Here is a 20,358-nt window from a genome sequence, read left to right on the forward strand (position 1 = left end):
CGGTGTATGGGTCTCGCACAAGAGTTGAAGGGGCGTCTCTGGTGGATGCTCTGTCCGTCCGGTGGACGTTCCGGTTCGCATACCTGTTCCCTCCGGTCTCCCTTCTTCCACGGGTAATCCGGAAATTCAAACAGGAAGGAGGGACGCTCCTGTTGATAGCTCCCGCGTGGCCCAGACGGCACTGGTTCTCAGACCTTCAGGGTCTGTCCGTGGACAGTCCTCTGCGGTTGCCGCTACGACCGGACCTTCTGTCTCAGGGTCCTTGTCTTCACCCGGACCTGACTCGTCTGTCTTTGACGGCGTGGCTGTTGAGACGGCCATGCTGAGGTCCCGGGGGTTTTCCAGCTCTGTGGTGCGTACCATGTTGCGAGCTCGGAAACAGTCTTCCACGAGGATATACCATCGCGTGTGGCAAACGTTCTTCCAGTGGTGTCGACCGAGAGGTTATGCACTGCGGGAGTTTCGTCTGTCTCGGATTCTCGCCTTCCTGCAAGCGGGACTAGATCATGGGCTTCGCCTTGCTTCTTTGAAGGTACAGGTTTCGGCCCTATCTGTCTGGTTTCACCGTAGTATTGCTACAATCCCGGATGTGCGCACCTTTATGCAAGGTGTTCTCCGCATTCAGCCGCCCTTTGTTCCACCTGTGGCGCCTTGGGATTTGGCTGTGGTCCTGAGGGCTCTCCAAGGACCGCCGTTTGAACCACTGAGCTCAGTGGATCTTAAATGGCTAACAGCTAAGACTGTTTTCCTTCTGGCTATTGCTTCGGCCAGACGTGTTTCTGATTTAGGGGCTCTTTCTTGTAGACCCCCTTTCTTGGTTTTTCATGGGAACAGGGCAGTGCTCCGCACTCGGCCCGAGTTTCTTCCCAAAGTTGTTTCCCAGTTTCATGTTAACGAGGAAATCGTTGTTCCGGCCTTTAACTCACCGGGTCTTTCCGTGGGTGAGGCCTCTTTGGATGTTGTGCGGGCCTTAAGGACTTATGTTGACCGCACTTCTTCGTTTAGGAAGTCGGACGCTTTGTTTGTCCTCTATGGCTTCCGTAAAAAGGGTTGGCCTGCTTCAAAGCAAACTTTGGCAGCCTGGATCCGTATGGCTATTTCTGAAGCTTATATTCATGAAGGCCTACCGGTTCCTCCTTCTCTGAAGGCTCATTCCACTAGGTCTGTGGGTCCTTCGTGGGCAGCTCGACGTGGTGCCTCTGCAGTCCAGATCTGCAAGGCTGCTGCGTGGTCCTCTGTCCATACCTTCGTGAGGTATTACAGGTTTGACACCTTTGCCTCTCAGGATGCTTCCTTCGGGCGGCGGATTCTCCTTTCTGCACAGGAGCGTCCCCACCCTTAAAGGATACTGCTTTGGGACATCCCCAAGGTATCCTGTGGATACCCTATGGACCCTGAAGTAGAAAATATGAGATATGGTAAGAACTTACCTTTGTTATCTCTATTTCTACGAAGTCCATAGGGTTCCACAGGACTCCCGCCCTGTCGCACCTGTGCTGCAGATGGGCTTTGCTCTGGTCACCGGTTTTCCGTCTCCCTCTGGTGAGAATGTGATTCTTGTATGTGTCCAGATCTTTTTTCTCTCTCTTCCTTCTCCTCCTCCGGCCTATGACTTGATAACTAACTGAGGTGCCTTGGCTCGAGGGCGGGGTATAGGAGGGGGGGCCCTAGTGCATCCTGGGAGGCTGAAAAGCTTAACTCTATGGTGCCCGGCGACTGACGTCACACCTATACCCCAAGGTATCCTGTGGAACCCTATGAACTTCGTAGAAATAGAGATAACAAGGGTAAGTTCTTACCATATCTCATATTTTATTTCTAGTCACGTCACTTATTGCAGGATATGCTTATAAATAATAGAAAAACATCCATTCAAAAAAGTCCTTATTATAACCACACTTCAAATGACAGTGATGGAGCCCAGGTAAATAGCCAGTAGACCAGTTAGAGCTTTTATCAAATCTGCAGTATAAGCACACAAGTAACTGTCAAATGAGATTATACAAACCTTTTGCTTTAGTTTTCTTATGATCTCATTAATAATGCACAACAATGGCTTCGTAGCGAGTACATAGGTGGGTAGAACAAACAGGTTGCATAAATACAAGCTGATTGTTTAACATATTTACATAAATAATTACAGGGGGCAGGTTCCAAAATTATGTAGAGAAAACCAAGAGCATGACCCCACTTTGATTCACATTCTAGAGGGCCTATGGGAAGAGAGCACATTAGATGGAGGAGAGAAGCTGGAGAGTTATTAGGAACTGTGGTAGGCTAGAATGAAAAGTTGAGGTTTAAGAACATTTGAAGTAGGTAGGCTAAATTAAAGTAATTGAGCTTGGGAGTGGCATTCCACATTGGGAACAGCTTTAGGGTTTGGCCCTGAAGAGGTAGTTGGAGGTTTTGGTGGAGAGAAGAGACTGAATTGCAGATTGGAGTGTGCCTAGGAGGGTGTTGAACAAGAAGCAGCTGGTGAGGTGGCTGTAAAGAACCTGCTCAAGTAGTTTGGCGCCATAGAGGAGGAAAGAGATGCAGCAGTAATTATAGAGGACATGAGCATGGGATTTAGTAAGAAACTGCAAAATCCCAATTTATAAGCAGTGGATTAAAATAATAATAGAAATGATTCCTCTCAGTTCCAGAATTAAAGTACCTTAACAAGCGTCCATTTTCCTATGCGTATCTTTGCTGTCCCCCATGGCTACACTGGGTTTGTATACCAACAGATTTCTCGAACGTGCCATCTTTTTTCATGGCACAATCCGGTGTACATTAAGATTGAAGGATTTTTGTTTAGAAGGTAGCTGCAGTAGTCATTGCTCGCTCCTGCTGACACCTTTTGTCTCATTTGTTGACTTTATCAAAGTATTCACAAAAGTTAACTGATCATGTCCATCAGCTATTCCACTTCTCATCCTTACTAAAGCCAAAATTCTTGTCTGTAAACTGCTACTGTCATATGTAACTAAATGTTCATCTCGCTCTTCTTGGTATTCCCTCCTCATTGCGATATCAAGGGCTCCAAGCAGAATACTGTAATGTCTGGGTGAGATATAAACTAATATGTAATATGGGGGACTAGATTTAAATTGTCACTTTCTATTTTTTTTAGTTTGGAATTTGTGTGATATTTTAATTACCTGTATTTGTGGGCCAAGAACACAATCACTTTGTTTCCTTTTTAAAATGTAATATATTCTTATTTTTAGGTAATATACTTTTGGTTAATGGTACAGCCTGTGGAGAGATAAAAATAACAGATTTTGGACTCTCTAAGATAATGGATGATGACAGCTATAACTCTGTTGATGGTATGGAGCTCACATCACAAGGAGCCGGAACCTACTGGTAAGATGTGTGCAGTGGTGGAGGTTCCATAGCTTTCAGTCACAATTTGTGTTTGATTTGTTTAGTCTAATTCTATAATCTTCACTCAGAATTAATATTCCTTTTAACATCTTAAAGAATACTCCTCGTTTTGTATCCTTTCCCTCTATATCCTTTAGTCTGCTGGGAATATTTGTTTACTAATCAAGCCCTACAGAAAAGAGAGATACAGATGTGTCCTCATGCCATTTGGTGCGAGACGCCTGACGTGAGCGACTATGCTTGCACCAAGCGTCTTTTTCACCAGAAAATGCATCTTCTTTGCAATTCAGTGCGACTTATGCTAGGCATACACAATACCAGTGGTTCCCAAACCGTGTGCCGTGGCACCCTAGGGTGCCTCAGGACTCTTGCAGGGGTGCTTCAGGTTGGTGGTCTAGCAGCAAATCAAATTATTTATAATCAATATAATGTAAATATATGGACAAACAGAAGCACAACCCTGTCCACCACCACATAGCTGAACCTATGGATGACAGGTAAGCACAATTTACTTTATAATGTTTTTATTCAGAATTTCTCAATAACAAACCAAGCTGGGCATCCACTATACAATTTTCTGTCAGATACAGAAAAAAGAAAAAAATTGCCCCCAGCACACTGCAGATAAATCAAAAATACTTGAATCCTACATGATAATAGAAATTCAGAGGTATTGGTTTACAGACATTTGCAAATATATGAATAAGCGCTGGGCCGTCGTCAAGGCTCCTCTATACCAGCGTCCCTAGCATTAAGGGGTTCACGTCCGAGAGGCAAGGCACCCCAAAAAATTCCAGCCAAGGACCACCCCAGGGCATCACATGAAAAGGGGAAAAAAGGTGATATTGAAGTGTTAAAGGATAGGTGTGTAAAGGTAAATCAATAAGTGTTAATGAGAAGTAAAAGAATTAAAATGACATAAATAATACACAAACGCATAGAAAAGTTAAAAAATATTCTATGTGAATTAAGTGGTGATGCCATGAGCAAGGTCCAGCCAGAACAATCCAGGGGGCCCCACTCCCAAACACTCACCCCAAAATAATTATTGCTACATAATAGTAGCACCCACTCTGGGTTATATAATAACAAATTGATGTACTGCATGATAACAGTACATGTATGAGCTGAGAGCTAACTTACCTTGGAGGTACCCCAAAAAACCTCCACATGGCACTATAAGGATCAGCACCTCCTCTTAATGCTGACTCCTTTCATGCCTCCAAACTGCAAGCAAAAAATATGGTAGTTGCTCAATCAGCTTAATATACTACAGGTGCTTGTAAAGGGCGGGGTTTACACTGAACACACAAAAAAGAAAATTGCCCCCCAGCACACTGCAGATAAATCAAAAATACTTGAATCCTACATGATAATAGAAATTCAGAGGTATTGGTTTACATACATTTGCAAATATATGAATAAGCGCTGGGCCGTCGTCAAGGCTCCTCTATACCAGCATCCCTAGCATTAAGGGGTTCACGTCCGAGAAGCAAGGCACCCCACAAAGTTCCAGCCAAGGACCACCCCCAGGGCATCACATGAAAAGGTGATAGTGAAGTGTTAAAGGATAGGTGTGTAAAGATAAATCAATAAGTGTTAATGAGATGTAAAAGAATTAAAATGACATAAATAATACACAAACGCATAGAAAAGTGAAAAAATATTGATTTATCTTTACACACCTATCCTTTAACACTTCACTATCACCTTTTTTCCCCTTTTTCGTGTGATGACCTGGGGGTGGTCCTTGGCTGGAAGTTTTTGGGGTGCCTTGCTTCTCGGACGTGAACCCCTTAATGCTAGGGACGCTGGTATAGAGGAGCCTTGACGACGGCCCAGCGCTTATTCATATATTTGCAAATGTATGTAAACCAATACCTCTGAATTTCCATTATCATGTAGGATTCAAGTATTTTTGATTTATCTGCAGTGTGCTGGGGGCAATTTTCTTTTTTCTGTGTTCAGTGTAAACCCTGCCCTTTACAAGCACCTGTAGTATATTAAGCTGATTGAGCAACTACCATATTTTTTGCTTGCAATTTTCTGTCAGATATCTGTCCAATCTGGATGGTTGGAATGAAAATCTGGTAATGTATGGGAGCAAATGACAATTTCCATTTGCTCACAAACACTGAAAAACAGACAAAAGTTGTCATTCAGACAACTTGGTTAAAACAAATTAATTTAACCAATTTGAACAATAATTTTTATCCATTTTCTAAGACCATATGGTCGATTGTCATTGGTTCCCATACATTACCAGATTTTCATTCCAACCAGCCAGATTGGACAGATTTCTGACAGATAATTGTAGAGTGTATACCCAGCATATGATGCACCAGGCGACTACACTGATTAATTTGATATGTGACACTTGTATATCTGTGTGAACCTGTAAATGAAGCATCGCATTGTGACTAAGATGCATTTTTGGGTAACAAATTTATGCTCAGCGCAGCAGTGTCACGCGGGACCTGGTACTTCGAGAGCTGTTTGTCGTGACTGCAGCAACAATGTATGAGGACATATCTATAGTGACACAGAGGGATACAATGCCCTCCTACAACCATGAACTTGAAATACTGTAGAACCAGAAAAAGAGATTAAGGGGTGCGTCTCTAGTTTTCCTCAGTAGTTTCAGAGCAAATGATTTAACACAAGTATAAAAATTCTGTTTCCTCAATCATTCATCTTGGTGCTGTTCCATCGCTGTCCCAACAAGACTGTAATCTCTGAAGCCTCAATCCAAAACTGACCTCTTTGGATGCAAGCATTGAACTTGTAAAATTTTGTGACAGTATTGACCAAAGACAAATTGGTTATAAGCTTGTTGAATGTCAAGTATTCCACTTAGGAAAGAAAATCAGGCCTGTATTCAGATATTCATTTGTTTAATGGAATTTAAATCATATTCTAGAAGTGTTAATGTACCATTTGATCCTTGGAGGGAGATACCATTAAAGTGTCTCATGCGGAAAATAGTCACCTTGGTAGCAATTACTTTAGCAAGAAGGGTTTCTGAATTGCAAACACTGTGGCAGAGAAGCCTTTGCTAAATATAATTGAAGATAACCATGAATTATATTTGCCGATAATTTGTAATGTACTCCCAAAAGGTAATGTTTTCTGGATTTCTTTAATCATGCACATGAGTTGATCTATTTTGATTCTGTGATTATCCCACCTGTTTCTTCAGACAGAAATCCTGAAAACATGACCTGTTGATATTCCTTGAGGACTGAAGTTGAGAACTACTTGTCTAGATAACACAGTATATAATGCAATTTCTCCTTATCCCCTGTGTCTTTGAGTAACTTCCAAAAACGGTCTCTAAAAGAATTCTAACTTAAACAAATTGGATGGGAAATCTTGGCTGCCATGGAGTATTTCTAGAAAAAAAAGAATGATCTGTAAATACAATTCACTGTTTAATCTACCATGACAGTCGTTACAATGGGATGTACCCAACCAATCTTGTAGCAAGGGTCAACTAAGTGACATTTGCTGCATAACAAAGAGTGTAAGTGGATGTGTAAAGGACATGTCAGCAACATATAATATAGCTATCAGATAATGATGAGAGAAGATGTCCAGCTTTTTGCCCTGGATATCTCACTCACTGAAACCTGAGCCCCTTTTACCTAATATGTTGTCACCACCCGTGTAATGGTACACTCTTAGGGCCTGATTCAGAGTCACACGCAATGCGAGGTTCACGGAGTTGATCCCTTAAAATTTGTATGGAGCATGCATTATACAGTGTATATGCACAAAGGCGCAGTTGTGATTGAATGAATTGCAGGGTATCAGAAATGTCTTGGAAAAGTGCCTGGCATTTCTTAGGGGCGACCGAGAGGTGGCTAACCAGACCCACGGAGTTAGTCCATCTTATCTCCCATATGCAGCAGGTGTGTTGCTAAAGTGTTTGGGTACACAGATGCTTTATCTGCACCTGCCATGGGGTTGGTGCAAGTTTCGATGATGCGACAGATGGTGCCATCTAAAGACGCACCTGGCCGGTATTACAGCCTCTAGATGCTCAAACTAGGCTTCAGTCCTTACACATTCATTTGCACAGATGTACACCAAGCGAGGGATTTGTAGCAGCATTTGCATAAAGTCAGAGATGGGTGATTGCCAAAAGATGCGGCCACATCTGAATCGGGCCCATAGTATCTCTGACACCTTCCATCCATTCATCTTTTATGCTTGTATGGTTAGTTCTCTGATTCATCTGGAAATTGTTTGCTATAAAGGGGTATGACCTTTTAAATACACACTCTCCTGTTTTTCCAAGACCCTCTGTCATGTATTGACTGCTCTCACCAAATCTAGTAAATGCAGTTTCCTCTCCTTTTTATCCACCAGTTGTGTGTAAAAGATTGGAATACAACCTCTTGGTTGATGTGAAATGTAGATACAACTTTTGACAAGAAAGTTGACTTGGCTCTTAGGACCACTTTATCCTCATAGGACTTTGAAAAATGTTCCTTATTATGGTCGTATTATTATTAATATAATGTTCCATCTTATTACTTGGAACTCTCCAATCCTCATAGCAGAAGAAACTGCCACCAGGAACACTACCTTCAACTTCTTACATATCAGAGACACTTTCTGTATTGGCTGAAATGGGGTAATCCTCAGAGTTTAGCACTACATTGAGTTTCCACAGTGCTTCAAAGTACTTAAGAGGAGTGACTCCTCTTCATTGCTTGGCAGAATTATTCCAATTTGGTATACAAAATGGATTGTTTACTATCACCTCTAATGACCTTTTTGTAGCATGCTTAAGTTGAGAGGCAACGGAGGGAAGACCTAGGCTAACTGAGACATCCATGGTATTGTCGTACATCCACTCCCTGAAACTTTGTGCCAAAAGAAGAAGTTGGGTAGTTTAGCGTTCTGGTTTGTTGCCATAATGTCCACTTGAAGAAACCAGACTCTTTTCAGTAGCTGGAAGACTTCCTGATGTAGAGGCCATTCCCTGGAACAACCATCAAATTAAGACCACTGCATTTTCCTTGCTTGCTACATACAGTAGAACACCGATAGTGACTTTTAGATTTCACTCTAAAGGTGCATACACACTAGACGATTTTTTTTAATGATTTGCCCGATTCCGATGCATCGAAACGTCAAATCGTCAAGTGTGTATGTACTATGCGTGCTCCCGTCCCACACATCTTCAGGTCGTCCCTACAGGCAGCATAGTCTGACAACCGTAAATGATTTACAGCAAATTGTGCAGTGTGTACGCACTACCGGACGACCAGACGATATGTTGACATTTTAAAGTTAGCGATGAAACGACCGAACGACGCACAATGTATCGTTTTGTCATTTGGTAGATAGCACAGTGTGTATGCACTCGATCGTTTGTCCAGGAGTTCAAAGGAAATCTGGACGACCGTTGTTTGCAAGTTGTCTAGTGTGTACGTACCTTTAGCTTTACTTCTGGTGCCTTCCTGGCAATTTGAAGGCCACCACTGTCTTGTTGTCTGGAAGAAGTTTGAGAAGCTACCCCAGTAATTGTTAATATAAACATTTGAACTGCTTTCATCTCTAGTTCATTGTGAAGTTTCTTATTTTCCTTTGATCATGTACTTTGTCATGCAGCACTGGAGCCTGCAATAAATCTTAATCATTCCTAGTCTGAGTGGCATTCCTTGTGTCTTTAGTTTTAGATTTTGCCACCATGTGAGAGACCTATTGGCTATTGATAACCTGATGTTGCAATCCAGAGAAGCCTGCTTGTGATCTCATGATGCACTAAGCCTTGAAGAGAGATAAAGTACCAACCAATCAGCTCCTGTAATTTTTCGAACACAGCCTGTAATCCAGGGATGGGGAACCTATAAGGCCCACGGATTCGTTTGGTCTGGTCCTTGGAGCTTTTTTCTTCTAACCTCATCTGGCTAACAGGGTGCCTAGAATGGCACCCTGCAGCCAGAATCTATGCAGCAGTGGCGCCTGAAGTGTGCTTAGGACACTTCAGACGGTCACATGCTGTAATCACCGGCGATTGTGGCCCCGCCCCGTGTGGTGTCGCAAATAATGTATATATCAGAATGGCCCTCTGCAGCAAAAAGGTTCCCCACCCCTGCTGTAAACTAACGGTAGCTGATTGGTTGGTGCTTTATCACTCTCCACAGCTTAATGCAGCTCTCATATAGTCTCCAATTGGAGATACTGCATGTGCCACCGTGTCCGGTAATGGAAAATTTTCCCAACAGTTGATGCCCTTTGCTCACCATTTCCCGTTGATGGGTTTGTTGTTGGAGTAAATAGGCCCTTTTCTGTCTCATCTTCGGGACGACCCGTGCTGAAAATCGGTCTATTTGTGGACTTTAGGAGACCTAAGATTGCACTCACCCAGGTGGAATTGAATCATTGCCTTATTAACCCAAGCAGATGATGATATGGTTGGAAAAGAGGACCCAGCAGCAACATAAATAGATTTTAAAATGACTTCTGATTTCCTGTACATGAGATATTTAATCGCCGATGCATTGGGATTCTGAATTACTGTTTGTACTGGTTGGTGTTCTTGTTAGACGCGTTCTTCTGTGTTTATAAGTTTTCTATTTTGATCTTCTAATTCCTATCACTTCGTGTCTAATCCTCTTGCTCTCTGGGGCTGTGTTAATCAATCACTGTAACTGAGGGGTTCAACTTTTTACTGTCTCTATTCAGGTTTAACCTATATGTAAGTAGTGCTAGGGAGAGCTTCAAAGAAATACATTTATCAGTTACACCTGATTTGTTTCTCCCTGCGAGTGGAGAAAGTTATACTACATATATTACCAGTGCCTCTGGTGAGCAGTCCAGGTGCTGGCAGCATGGGACCTCTGGTTGTAGTGACCTGTTCTCCCTCCTACAATCAGGAGAGCAAATGTAAGACGTGCCAAGGAGATCATACTTAATTATGTTTTAACTTTTAATTTGCCCCTAAATTCTTAAACTGTAGTGATGATATTTGATTGTATTTCATATAATTATATTGCAAGGATTTACCTTTGATTCCCCCTTTTGTTAATTGAAATATGAGACCGGTATATACACGTGTAATTGGGAAAGCAATATGCAGTCTGATTTCTCTTTTCCTTAAGGTTATTAGTAAGTGATTCTCTCTCTCTCTCTCTCTCTCTCTCTATCTATCTATCTATCTATCTATCTATATATATATATATATATATATATATATATATATATATATATATATATATATATATATATATATATATATATATATATATATATATATATATATATAGGACTGGTCTCAGGCAATGTGCTGCACAGGCATTACTATAGAATCCGGCAATAGCTAAGGGCCACCATGAAGCAACCCGGTCTGACCATCTGATTCGCAGCTCAGTCACATTCCAGATGGTCCTTTCGAGAGGCTATGATGTCACAGCTGTCACCGGGGAGACGGGCAGGGAGACATTACAGCCTTCCCGTATGAAGCAGGGGTGGGGTAAACACCGGAACGGTCCGGACCATATTGGGGTGGCTGTAATCTCTCCCTCCCCGGTGACAGCTGTCACACAGACAGCTTCTAAATACCACCCAATAACTGTGCTGGAAACAGGTCTCTGGTCAGAAGACCCGGGTAACCCGTTTCCACTGAGCTTGACCAGGGTTTTACACTCTTAAAACCCTGCTTGATACCCAGGAAGAAATCCTAACCCGGGATATTTTCCTAGGTGCCTTTTCCACTGAGCCACTACCCAGGTTGACACGGCAATAACTTGGGTATTTTGGCCAGTGGAAAATGGGTATTAGAGGAAGTGATCAATCTAGCAAACAGCAATTGCTAATAGAAATATGTGTGGTATGCATTAATCATTTGGCAGAGGAAAAAAAGCATGAACTTGCTGTAGGGCACATTACTATAGAAACCAGAAAGGAGACTTTTTGTTGCTAGTTGCGTTGCTAAAGATACTGGCGGTGGCCCTAACCATTAAAAGAATTGCCCTCAATCACTTTATTGGCACAGTCTTACCAACTGTTTTGTCTTCTGCAGTCTGCGCATGTTTTGCTCAGTGTCTGTTAAGACAATTTTACCATTATGTGAATTGGTGATCATTCCGTACTCCTGTAGAAGTAGTCCTTATAAATATTTAGAGGCATCATTTTACTCCACTAAAAAAATGCTGACTGGTATTGCCCAGTGTGAAATTGTTATTGAAAACATTGCAACTTGCATAAAGGCTGTGTCGTATACAAGTCTGACTTTCTTGTTGCATGCACATTCAGTTTTGTGTCTATGGCCATATAAATGTGTTCAAAGATTTCAGAACCTTCTATGAAAGGTTTAAATTTTTTCCTTTTAGCTTTAAAACAAGACTGCTTTTTCTTCAGGTATCTGCCTCCTGAGTGTTTCGTCGTTGGCAAGGAACCTCCAAAAATCTCCAACAAAGTGGATGTGTGGTCTGTAGGAGTAATCTTTTACCAGTGTCTGTATGGGCGAAAGGTAATATGGAAAAACAACACATTTGTTTTGTAAGAATTCAATTTACATCAATAGGGAACCTGGAGGAGATAAATATTGCTGCTATAATATGGGTATCCTTATAAGATATAAAAATAGTATATGGAGCACTTTGGGTCGCACCCAGTAACCTTGCATCATCTAAAGGCAAAAATATATATTTCTTATTGTTAAACAGGAATCCTGACTTCTAGTCTGTTGTTGAATTCTAGATAGTACCACGTGACAAATGTACGTTTCTAACAAGTTGTTTCTATACAAATCTACATTTGCAGGTGTGGTATATTTTACTGTGCTTTGAGGTGTTATCTGCAGTAGCTGCATTACTGGTTTATTTAGCTAGAACATGAGTCTATTTACCTCCACTTTTTTACAGAGTTCTGCCCATTAAGGTTTAATCTTCTCTTGTTTTATAGCCATTTGGTCACAACCAGTCCCAGCAAGACATATTACAAGAGAACACAATCCTGAAAGCTACAGAAGTACAGTTCCCACCTAAACCAGTTGTGACCCCAGAAGCCAAGGTATTTAACTGCATTTACAAGCAGATTTACCTGTATGTGGTCTTTAGAAGTAGGCAAACTTGTTTTGATGATTAGTCCTAATACTGTTTCTCTTTTTAACAGGCTTTTATTCGCCGTTGCCTTGCTTATAGGAAGGAGGATCGGATAGATGTCCACCAGCTGGCCTCTGACCCCTATCTACTGCCGCACATCCGTAAATCAGTGTCCACCAGTAGCCCAGCCACTGCGGCAATAGCATCAACGTCTGGTTCCTCAAACAACAGCTTGTCAAACTGAGAATGCACGAATGAGACTGTAGACATTACACCCTCACCATTACACAGAGTGGTAATGCCAGCTGAGCAGTTATTTGGCTCCCCTGGAATATTTCTCTTCCATTTGGTGGAGAGTAGCGAGAGCTCCATGGAACATTTCAATTTATGTTTTGTGAGAGCCACAAAGAGCTGAATTGGAAATGGAGTCTTGCAAAGGATCTGCGCCCCTGCTGGGTGAAAGTCTAAACATGTTTTTGGGAAGGACCTGTAAAAATGACAAGTCATAGACTTTGCTCTATAACTTGGACATGATTTCCCCCCTCCCCTCCCTCCCACTCCACAGACTTCTGGAAACTCCACGGAGCCGACAAACTTTGCAAACATGGAAATGACTTTTTACTGAGCAAATTTTGAGGAGCGGGAACCTAGTAGACTGGACTTGGCCCTTTGTTGATATTTAAACCCTTTCTGTTTTCCCTTTCATTCATTTTATTAAAGTCAAGAGAAATAGCCAGAACAGTTAATACAATATACCAGGCCGTTTTTCCCTTAATTCGCAATAAATAAGAAGCGACAAAGCTCTTCCCAGGATTGAAAGTATTGTTTCCTTCACCTAAACACTGGAGGCATCCATTGTGTGGGTCACACACACATATTCAGCCTGTTTCTTAGGCAATAGGGGCCTCACTCTGTATTTGCTACTGGATTGATGGGCTGAATATCACAGAATAGATTCCTCCACTGTCTGAAGGTGAATAGACCCACTAAAGGGTAAACCTGGTTGAAAAGAGTATAGTTTTATTAAAGTGAAATCCATATTACTTAGGGTTAATAGAATTCCTGATTCTTTCCTGTTAATTACAGATTACAACTTTTTCAGGCAGTTTTCACACGAATGCCTTTCTTAGGATTTTATGAAGGTTGATTGGTTCAGTGAAGTTTTTTTAATTGATAATAAATGGTGAATAAGGGCTAGAGTAAGGAGTAGAAAGTCACACATGTTAAACATTGTCTGTTTTACATTGGTTCATGCAACTCGTTAGGAATCCATTACTACTACCTTCAGTCCTATATAACCCTCAGCTGGTCATTGGTTTCAGTTCAGCTTCTCCCTGAATTACACCGTACTTTACATTCTTATCCATTTGCATATGGTGTGTGATGATACTTTAAGAACTAAGCCAAAAACCTGTTTCAAACATGTTGCATTTGGTGAATGCTGTTGTGTCACATTTCTGTGTTAGACCTCTGTAGAAGGCCGGTTTTAGCATGAATGCTTTTGGCATTCATAGCATTTCATTTTTGCTTTGATCATGAATGAGAAATTTGTCTCTTAGCAGCCAACATAAAGTTGCATTGGTAACAACTAATCTATTGGAAGTCAATGCAATGACTTGATTTGCATAGTGTTGGCTCTAAGACCTTGCAGACCACGCAGGAGGTAGGTAGGCTGTCATGCATTGCAGATTGCCTGGGAATCACTAATACTTTTTTTTTTTTTTTCTTTAGTTAATCCGTATAAAAATTTCCACCTACATTTTTTCACAAAGATAATGTCCCAATATAAAGCCTCAATCACACAGTGAAATGGTTATTGGCATTTTCTTGACTTTACCATTGTAATGAGAGGAAATGGCTCTTGTTTCTGTTTTTTTTTATGATTTCAGTTGTTTTTTTTTTATCAAGCAATGGTGAAATCCATTGATGGTCTGTTTTCCCAGAGCACTCTTGTAATTTGGTTCTTTCCTGTAGACAGAACTGCCTGCAATGGCACTATCCCTTTTTAGTCATGCTCTCCTGCAACCTTTTACCTGTACATTTCCAACTTTCATCTTCTGCCTTATCTATATGTGACTGGGCTGATGTTATTTGACCTGGTAAAAGGACACAGTCATGCGCTGTATACATTTTTTTGCAATACGCGTAGCATTAAAGTAATAAATAAGGGTGACCACATTTAAGAAATAGCTGTATTACATAAAAACATGGCAGAAGAGCACAAAAAGCCTTGAAAACACAGCAATTAATGTAGGAAATGACAGAAGGACACATGAAGCTAGTAAATTAATGTAGCCTGAAGTGGGAGATAACCCCTTTTAATATAGTATTGAACAGGGTACTACCTCCAGCGTGGTCTAACGTTTTACTTGATCAAAATTCTAAGTCTTTTTTTTTTTTTTTTGTTTATTTTTTCCCTCATTTAAAATGAAACCCATGTCACAAAATAGCCAGAATATTATTCATTCACAGAAAACAACATTCAGTAACTGTCTACCTGTTGTCCTCCAATCCTCCTCTCCTGCCTCTAGTTTCTGTTAATATGGGTTTCACTTTACTCTAGGAATAATAATTATAATAAAACTGTTTTTGTTTTGTTTTTTTTGTTCATTTTGACTTGGACAAAATGTGTATTAATTCATAACAGTCTAGGATGAAACATCCAAGAATTAACAAAAAAATACAGAGAATAAAATACATTTGGAAGTTAAAATGATGCTTTGTGATGTATGATTTATTATTTTGTTACTTTCTGAACTTTGTCTCATGGCGTTCAGTGTGGGTGGCATTTGGCTTTGGATTGTGGACTGGCTCACAACTAACCACATCCCTCCCTCTTCTATACTGAATGATCACTCATATATTTTATGTAGCCAATTGCTGTCAAAGTTGTAGTCACATTTATTGCAATGAAAACATCTTAATTAGACAAATGTAAATGGTCAGTGCTTGCTGAGCAAAGATAAACTATATACAAGGCATGCTTATGGGTTCTGTGGTAGGGGGTGTGTTCTAGATTGCCCAAGTATTGGCTAAAAAGAAAAAAAGGTGGGGGGGAGGGAAATGCATTGCTACTAGTGATGATATAGTAAAATAGTGTAAATACTTAAAGGATCAAAAAAATACATATGTTCTTGGTCATGTGAAAGCTTTTCATCTGTGTAAACCAGACTGGCTGAAATGTTTAAGTTGCATTACCACATATACTCCTAGGCAGAGCCAAGTACTGCTTGTACTCTTATAGCCCTTATTGAAAGCTGGGGGGAGCTGTGGGGGTCCTGTGTGCTGTAACAACTAGCCTGCCCTCACCTTGGTTGAACTGCTAGGAAAAAAAACTGCATGTAGCACCCGGAATACATACGGGAGACCGGATGCTGGCGGTCAGAAGACTGACAGCGGCATCCCGATTTTTAGAATCCCGACAGGGGCTTGGTAAGTATCCTATCCCTACCCCCTTCACCCCCATAACCCACCCTTCCTGCATCCTAACTCTCCCCGCAACTAAACCTAACCGACCCCGCTATACTTACGTTCAGGATGCCAGCTGTCAGAATTCCAGCGTCGGCATCTCAAGTGATGTTGGGATTCCGGCGCTGGGATTTTGATCGCCGACAGGTAGTACCATATTAAGTTTACCGCTAGGAGTGTAATTGTATGAAATTTTATGTTTATTATATATTTTTAGAATTTTGTGTAGCCCGACACCTCGTCATTTCACTTAATGCTCCTCTATAATATGCTGTTATGCTTAATTCATGTTTGTTCCCAGTCCGTCGCCCCCCACCCCTTATATATTTTATGCCCTTCATCTCCCATAATCCTTAGATATTTTATACATATCAACCCCTTTGATAGGTTATCCACCCCACACCTTATATAATATATTTTATGCCCATCATCCCCTCCATCCCTTTTATAATATATTGTTTATGCTACCACCTCCTTTAACTTACATTATGCCTCCACTTCTGTGGAGTTTTGTTTTTTTTTCCTAGTAACTGCAAAGAAGCATTATGTATTTACTGTATTCCTAAGAAAGTCAAGTGCAATCTTCAGGGCAATAAGAGTAATCTGTTAACTGAGAAACTTTGTATCCAAGGATGAACAGACAACTGGATTGGGGGGGGGGGGTTAAAATGGTTGCAAGATCTATGAACCAGTGCAAGCTCTGCGATTTTTACTGCTTAATCTGCAGCCTTAATTTAAAAATCAAAACCAGCTTGGCCTCACCTTTTAAAGTAGTGGCGCGCTTTAAATGTACAGCCTTAATCACCAAGATTATGCTGGTTCACAGATCTCAAGGTGTTAAAAGAACAATGTCGTACACTGAAGTGCCAAAAGTCATGGGATAGCAGTATGTAAAGCTAATTGTTGGTGGTGTCACCATACTGTGATATACCCAGACCTACATCAGTTGTAATCTGATATCTCGTGAGTAACGTCTTGGCTGCTCATTGCAAGGTGACATGAAATATCAGAGTTCAAACGGGGCATCATAGTGGGTGCCCAATGGATGGGACATTCCATTTCCGACATTGTGCAGACATTCAACATTCCTTGATCTACGGTGTCACGTGTGTACCGGGAATACCTCATGAAAGGCATTATCCGCCACCACAGTGGCCGAACTCGGGAGCTTAACGATCGTGACCAGCAGCATCTGGCCAGAATTGTTTGTAGTAACAGACAAGCGACAATGGTTCAAATCACATCCACATTCTATGCAGGAGGTACCAGAAGCATATCCAGCAGGTCAGTGCAGCGTTATTTAGATTCCAAGGGATATGGGAGCAGAAGACTTACCAGACTGCCCCTGTTAACACTAGGACACCGGATACAACACCTCACCTGGGCTTGTGACGTTGCCATTTGGGGGACTGGCAACATGTGGCGTGGCCTGATGAGTCTCAGTAGTGTTGGGCTGATGGTAGGGTTGGGTTTGGCGCAGACCCCATGAGGCCATGGACCCCAGTAGTCAACAAGGCACCATGCAGGCTTGTGGTGGTTCTATAATGGTGTGGGGTGTGTTCATGTGCCATGGTTTTCGTCTGCTGGTCCGACTGAAGACGTTATTGAACGATAACCGCTACGTTGCATTGCTTGATGACCTTTTGCAGTTCTTCATGGACTTCATGCACCCCCAAAACAATGTAATATTCCAGAAAGATAATGTAATATTCCAGCAGGATCATTGGTCCCAAGTTGTCCAGAATTTGCTAGAGGAGCTTTTTGAAGAGTTCAGACAAATGGTGTGGCTGCCACGTTTGCCCGACATGAACTCAATCGAGCATTTATGGGACGTAGTGGAGATTTCCATTCGCACCCAAGTTCCAGCACCAACAAATATCAGGGAGTTGTGGGAAGCTGTCCAGACAGCATAGGCAACATCTCTCCAGAGCTCTTCTGTCCACTTGTGGAAGTGATGCCACATCGAGTTGCTGCATTTCTCCAGGCTATAGGGCCCTATACGATACTAGGCATCTAACCCTTGACTTTTGGCACTTCAGTGTAGATATCTACACCTAATTGGGGTACTTGAGGGCTGGAGTTGAGAACCACTGCTATATACCCCATAGTTTGTACATTATTCAGATCTATATAGCAGTGGTTCTCAACTCCAGCCCTCAAGTACCCCAATTAGGTAATGTTTTCTGGATTTCTTTATTCATGCATAGGCGAGTTAGTCTATATTGTTGGGCCAGTATTTAACCCACCTGCTTCACTGACAGAAATCCTATTAACATGACTTGTTGGAAGTACAGGATGGCGAGTTGAGAACCATTGTTATACATGATAAACCTTTTACAGCTAGTTGAAGATTGCTTTCTTTATGGAGAAAAATTATAAAAGCAAGTTTTCCATCGCACCCGTAGTTGCCACTACTGTCACTGCCTGATATGTGCAATGCCCGGCAGCACATCACATAAAATTGAATTCCAGAAAACAGACCTAATGCTCTATACATGCACCAGGACAATTGGGGGAAAAAAAACAGAAAAACTATAGTATATAGCTCTGTATACTTTATCCAAAGAGTTGAAAATCACATTCCAGAAAATCTGGCACACACACAAAAAAAAAGTCCTGCAGAGCTAAGGCACTCTATCTGAAAAGAGAGCCAGCTAGATCCTTCAGAAACCTCCCAAGGAGCTGCAGTAGTGTCTGCGAGGCAGCTTCGGTAGAAAGCCCATCACAAACCTTTAAACCTAAGGAAAGGAGCCTAATTCAACCATGTGTCAAGGAGAAATGGTGCCAAACACTGCACATAGCATTCCAAGAGATCCCCGCCATGTCTGCTCCAGGGGTCAGTAGACAGCAGAGCGTGACCTCCCCTGAGGTAGGCTGTGACTATCGTACCGGAACTGAAGGCCACCCTGGGAGCAGCATGGCCACTGAATGGTGCTTGAGTATCCCAAGGCACTCTTGTCCAGTGACCTGGTGATCCCTCCAGGCGGGACTGCGGCAGGCTTTTTCTTTAAACAGTCACAGAACCAGCTATTTAAACATGTCCCACCCGTAGACTTGGCGCTGCAGCTCCCCCGGCCTCTGCTGCTGCTGCTCTAGGTGAAGATGTCGGAGTCCGAGCCCGGCAGGAAATGGGACCGGTGCCTGGCAGATGCCACCATCAAATTCGGTGCTGGTCTCGGTTTGGGAATTATATTTTCAGTTATCTTCTTTAAAAGAAAGACGTGGCCCATCGCCTTTAACTCCGGGATTGGCCTAGGTGTGGCATATTCCAACTGCCAGAAGGACTTCCAGTCTCTATCTTCTCCATGGCAAGTTTGTCAAAGAACAATGAGCCCATGCGATCATACATCTAGGACAACTGCGACAGAGCTGACCATCTGGAGCCTTGCCTGATACAAGAGGACCCCTTGCTGAGTCCTGACCAGCCAGGAAACGCTTGCAACTTCTTCCTTTTTATACTTTCTTGCACCGCAATTAGGATAATAAAGGAAACGAAAGACTATAAAAAAAATTAAAAAAAAATGTCCCACCCGCTCTTGCCTTGTGTAACAGGGACTGGTGCACCAAACCAAAGGAAGGAAAGAACCATAAAGAAAAATAAATAAAATTCCCTAATGGAAAAACATGCCTACACCAAGGCACTGAAAGAACATGATTTTATTTGTTCTGCCTAGACATGTTAGTATCTTAATGCATTTACAATAATGTACACAAGAGACAAGTTTAAACAGTAAGTTATTCTCATTTGTGTGTGTAGGAAGGGGATACAGGCACAATGTACACACAAGCCCTAAGGTAAAAAAAAAATAAAAATATCCAACTCCAGAGCCCAGACAACCAACCATTTTACAAAACAGGATAACACAGTATTATGTATGTGTATTTTTTTTTTTTTTGTGCTTGTGTGTCTTTTTTAACGTGTGCATGTTGATATATCAACTGGCAATGTGTGTGTATATTAAATAAATTTGTTTTGGACTGGGTTTAATTTTACCTGCCCACACACCTCTTGCAAGTAGTGTACAGCCATGGCCAAAAGTTTTGAGAATGACACAAGTATTGGTTTTCACAAAGTTTTCAGCTTCAGTGTTTTTAGACCTTTTTGTCAGCTGTTACTATGTTATACTGAAGTAAAATTACAAGCATTTCATAAGTGTCAAAGGCTTTTATTAACAATTACATTAAGTTCATGCAAAGAGTCAATATTTGCAGTGTTGAACCTTCATTTTCAAGACCTCTGCAATTCGCCCTGGCATGCTGTCAATCAACTTCTGGGCTATATACTGTGACTGATGGCCGCCCATTCTTGCCTAATCAATGCTTGGAGTTTGTCAGAATTTGTGGGTTTTTGTTTGTCCACCCACCTCTTAAGGATTGACCACAAGTTCTCAATGGGATTAAGGTCTGGGAAGTTTCCTGGGCATGGACCCAAAATTTCGATGTTTTGTTCCCCGAGCCA

At 41.7% G+C, this 20,358-nt stretch overlaps 1 protein-coding gene and 1 pseudogene across 3 annotated transcripts in view; both read left to right on the plus strand.

The window, feature by feature from the left end:
* Positions 1-15,130, plus strand: part of TLK2 (tousled like kinase 2) — a 178,325-nt gene extending 163,195 nt beyond the window's left edge. For all 3 annotated transcript variants that reach the window (XM_088442441.1, XM_088442443.1, XM_088442442.1), the window contains 4 exons: positions 3,213-3,351; positions 11,746-11,857; positions 12,292-12,399; positions 12,502-15,130. In XM_088442441.1, coding sequence (XP_088298567.1) covers positions 3,213-3,351; positions 11,746-11,857; positions 12,292-12,399; positions 12,502-12,675 — 533 coding nt within the window. In that variant the 3' untranslated portion in view covers positions 12,676-15,130. The remainder of the gene's footprint in view (positions 1-3,212; positions 3,352-11,745; positions 11,858-12,291; positions 12,400-12,501) is intronic.
* Positions 15,131-18,983: 3,853 nt separating this feature from the next.
* LOC148540629 (MICOS complex subunit Mic10 pseudogene) lies at positions 18,984-19,230 on the plus strand (annotated as a pseudogene).
* Positions 19,231-20,358: the final 1,128 nt, after the last annotated feature.

This window comes from Taudactylus pleione, unplaced genomic scaffold (genome assembly GCF_031769625.1).
Source record: "Taudactylus pleione unplaced genomic scaffold, aTauple2 ptg000018l, whole genome shotgun sequence".
NCBI lineage: Eukaryota > Metazoa > Chordata > Amphibia > Anura > Myobatrachidae > Taudactylus > Taudactylus pleione.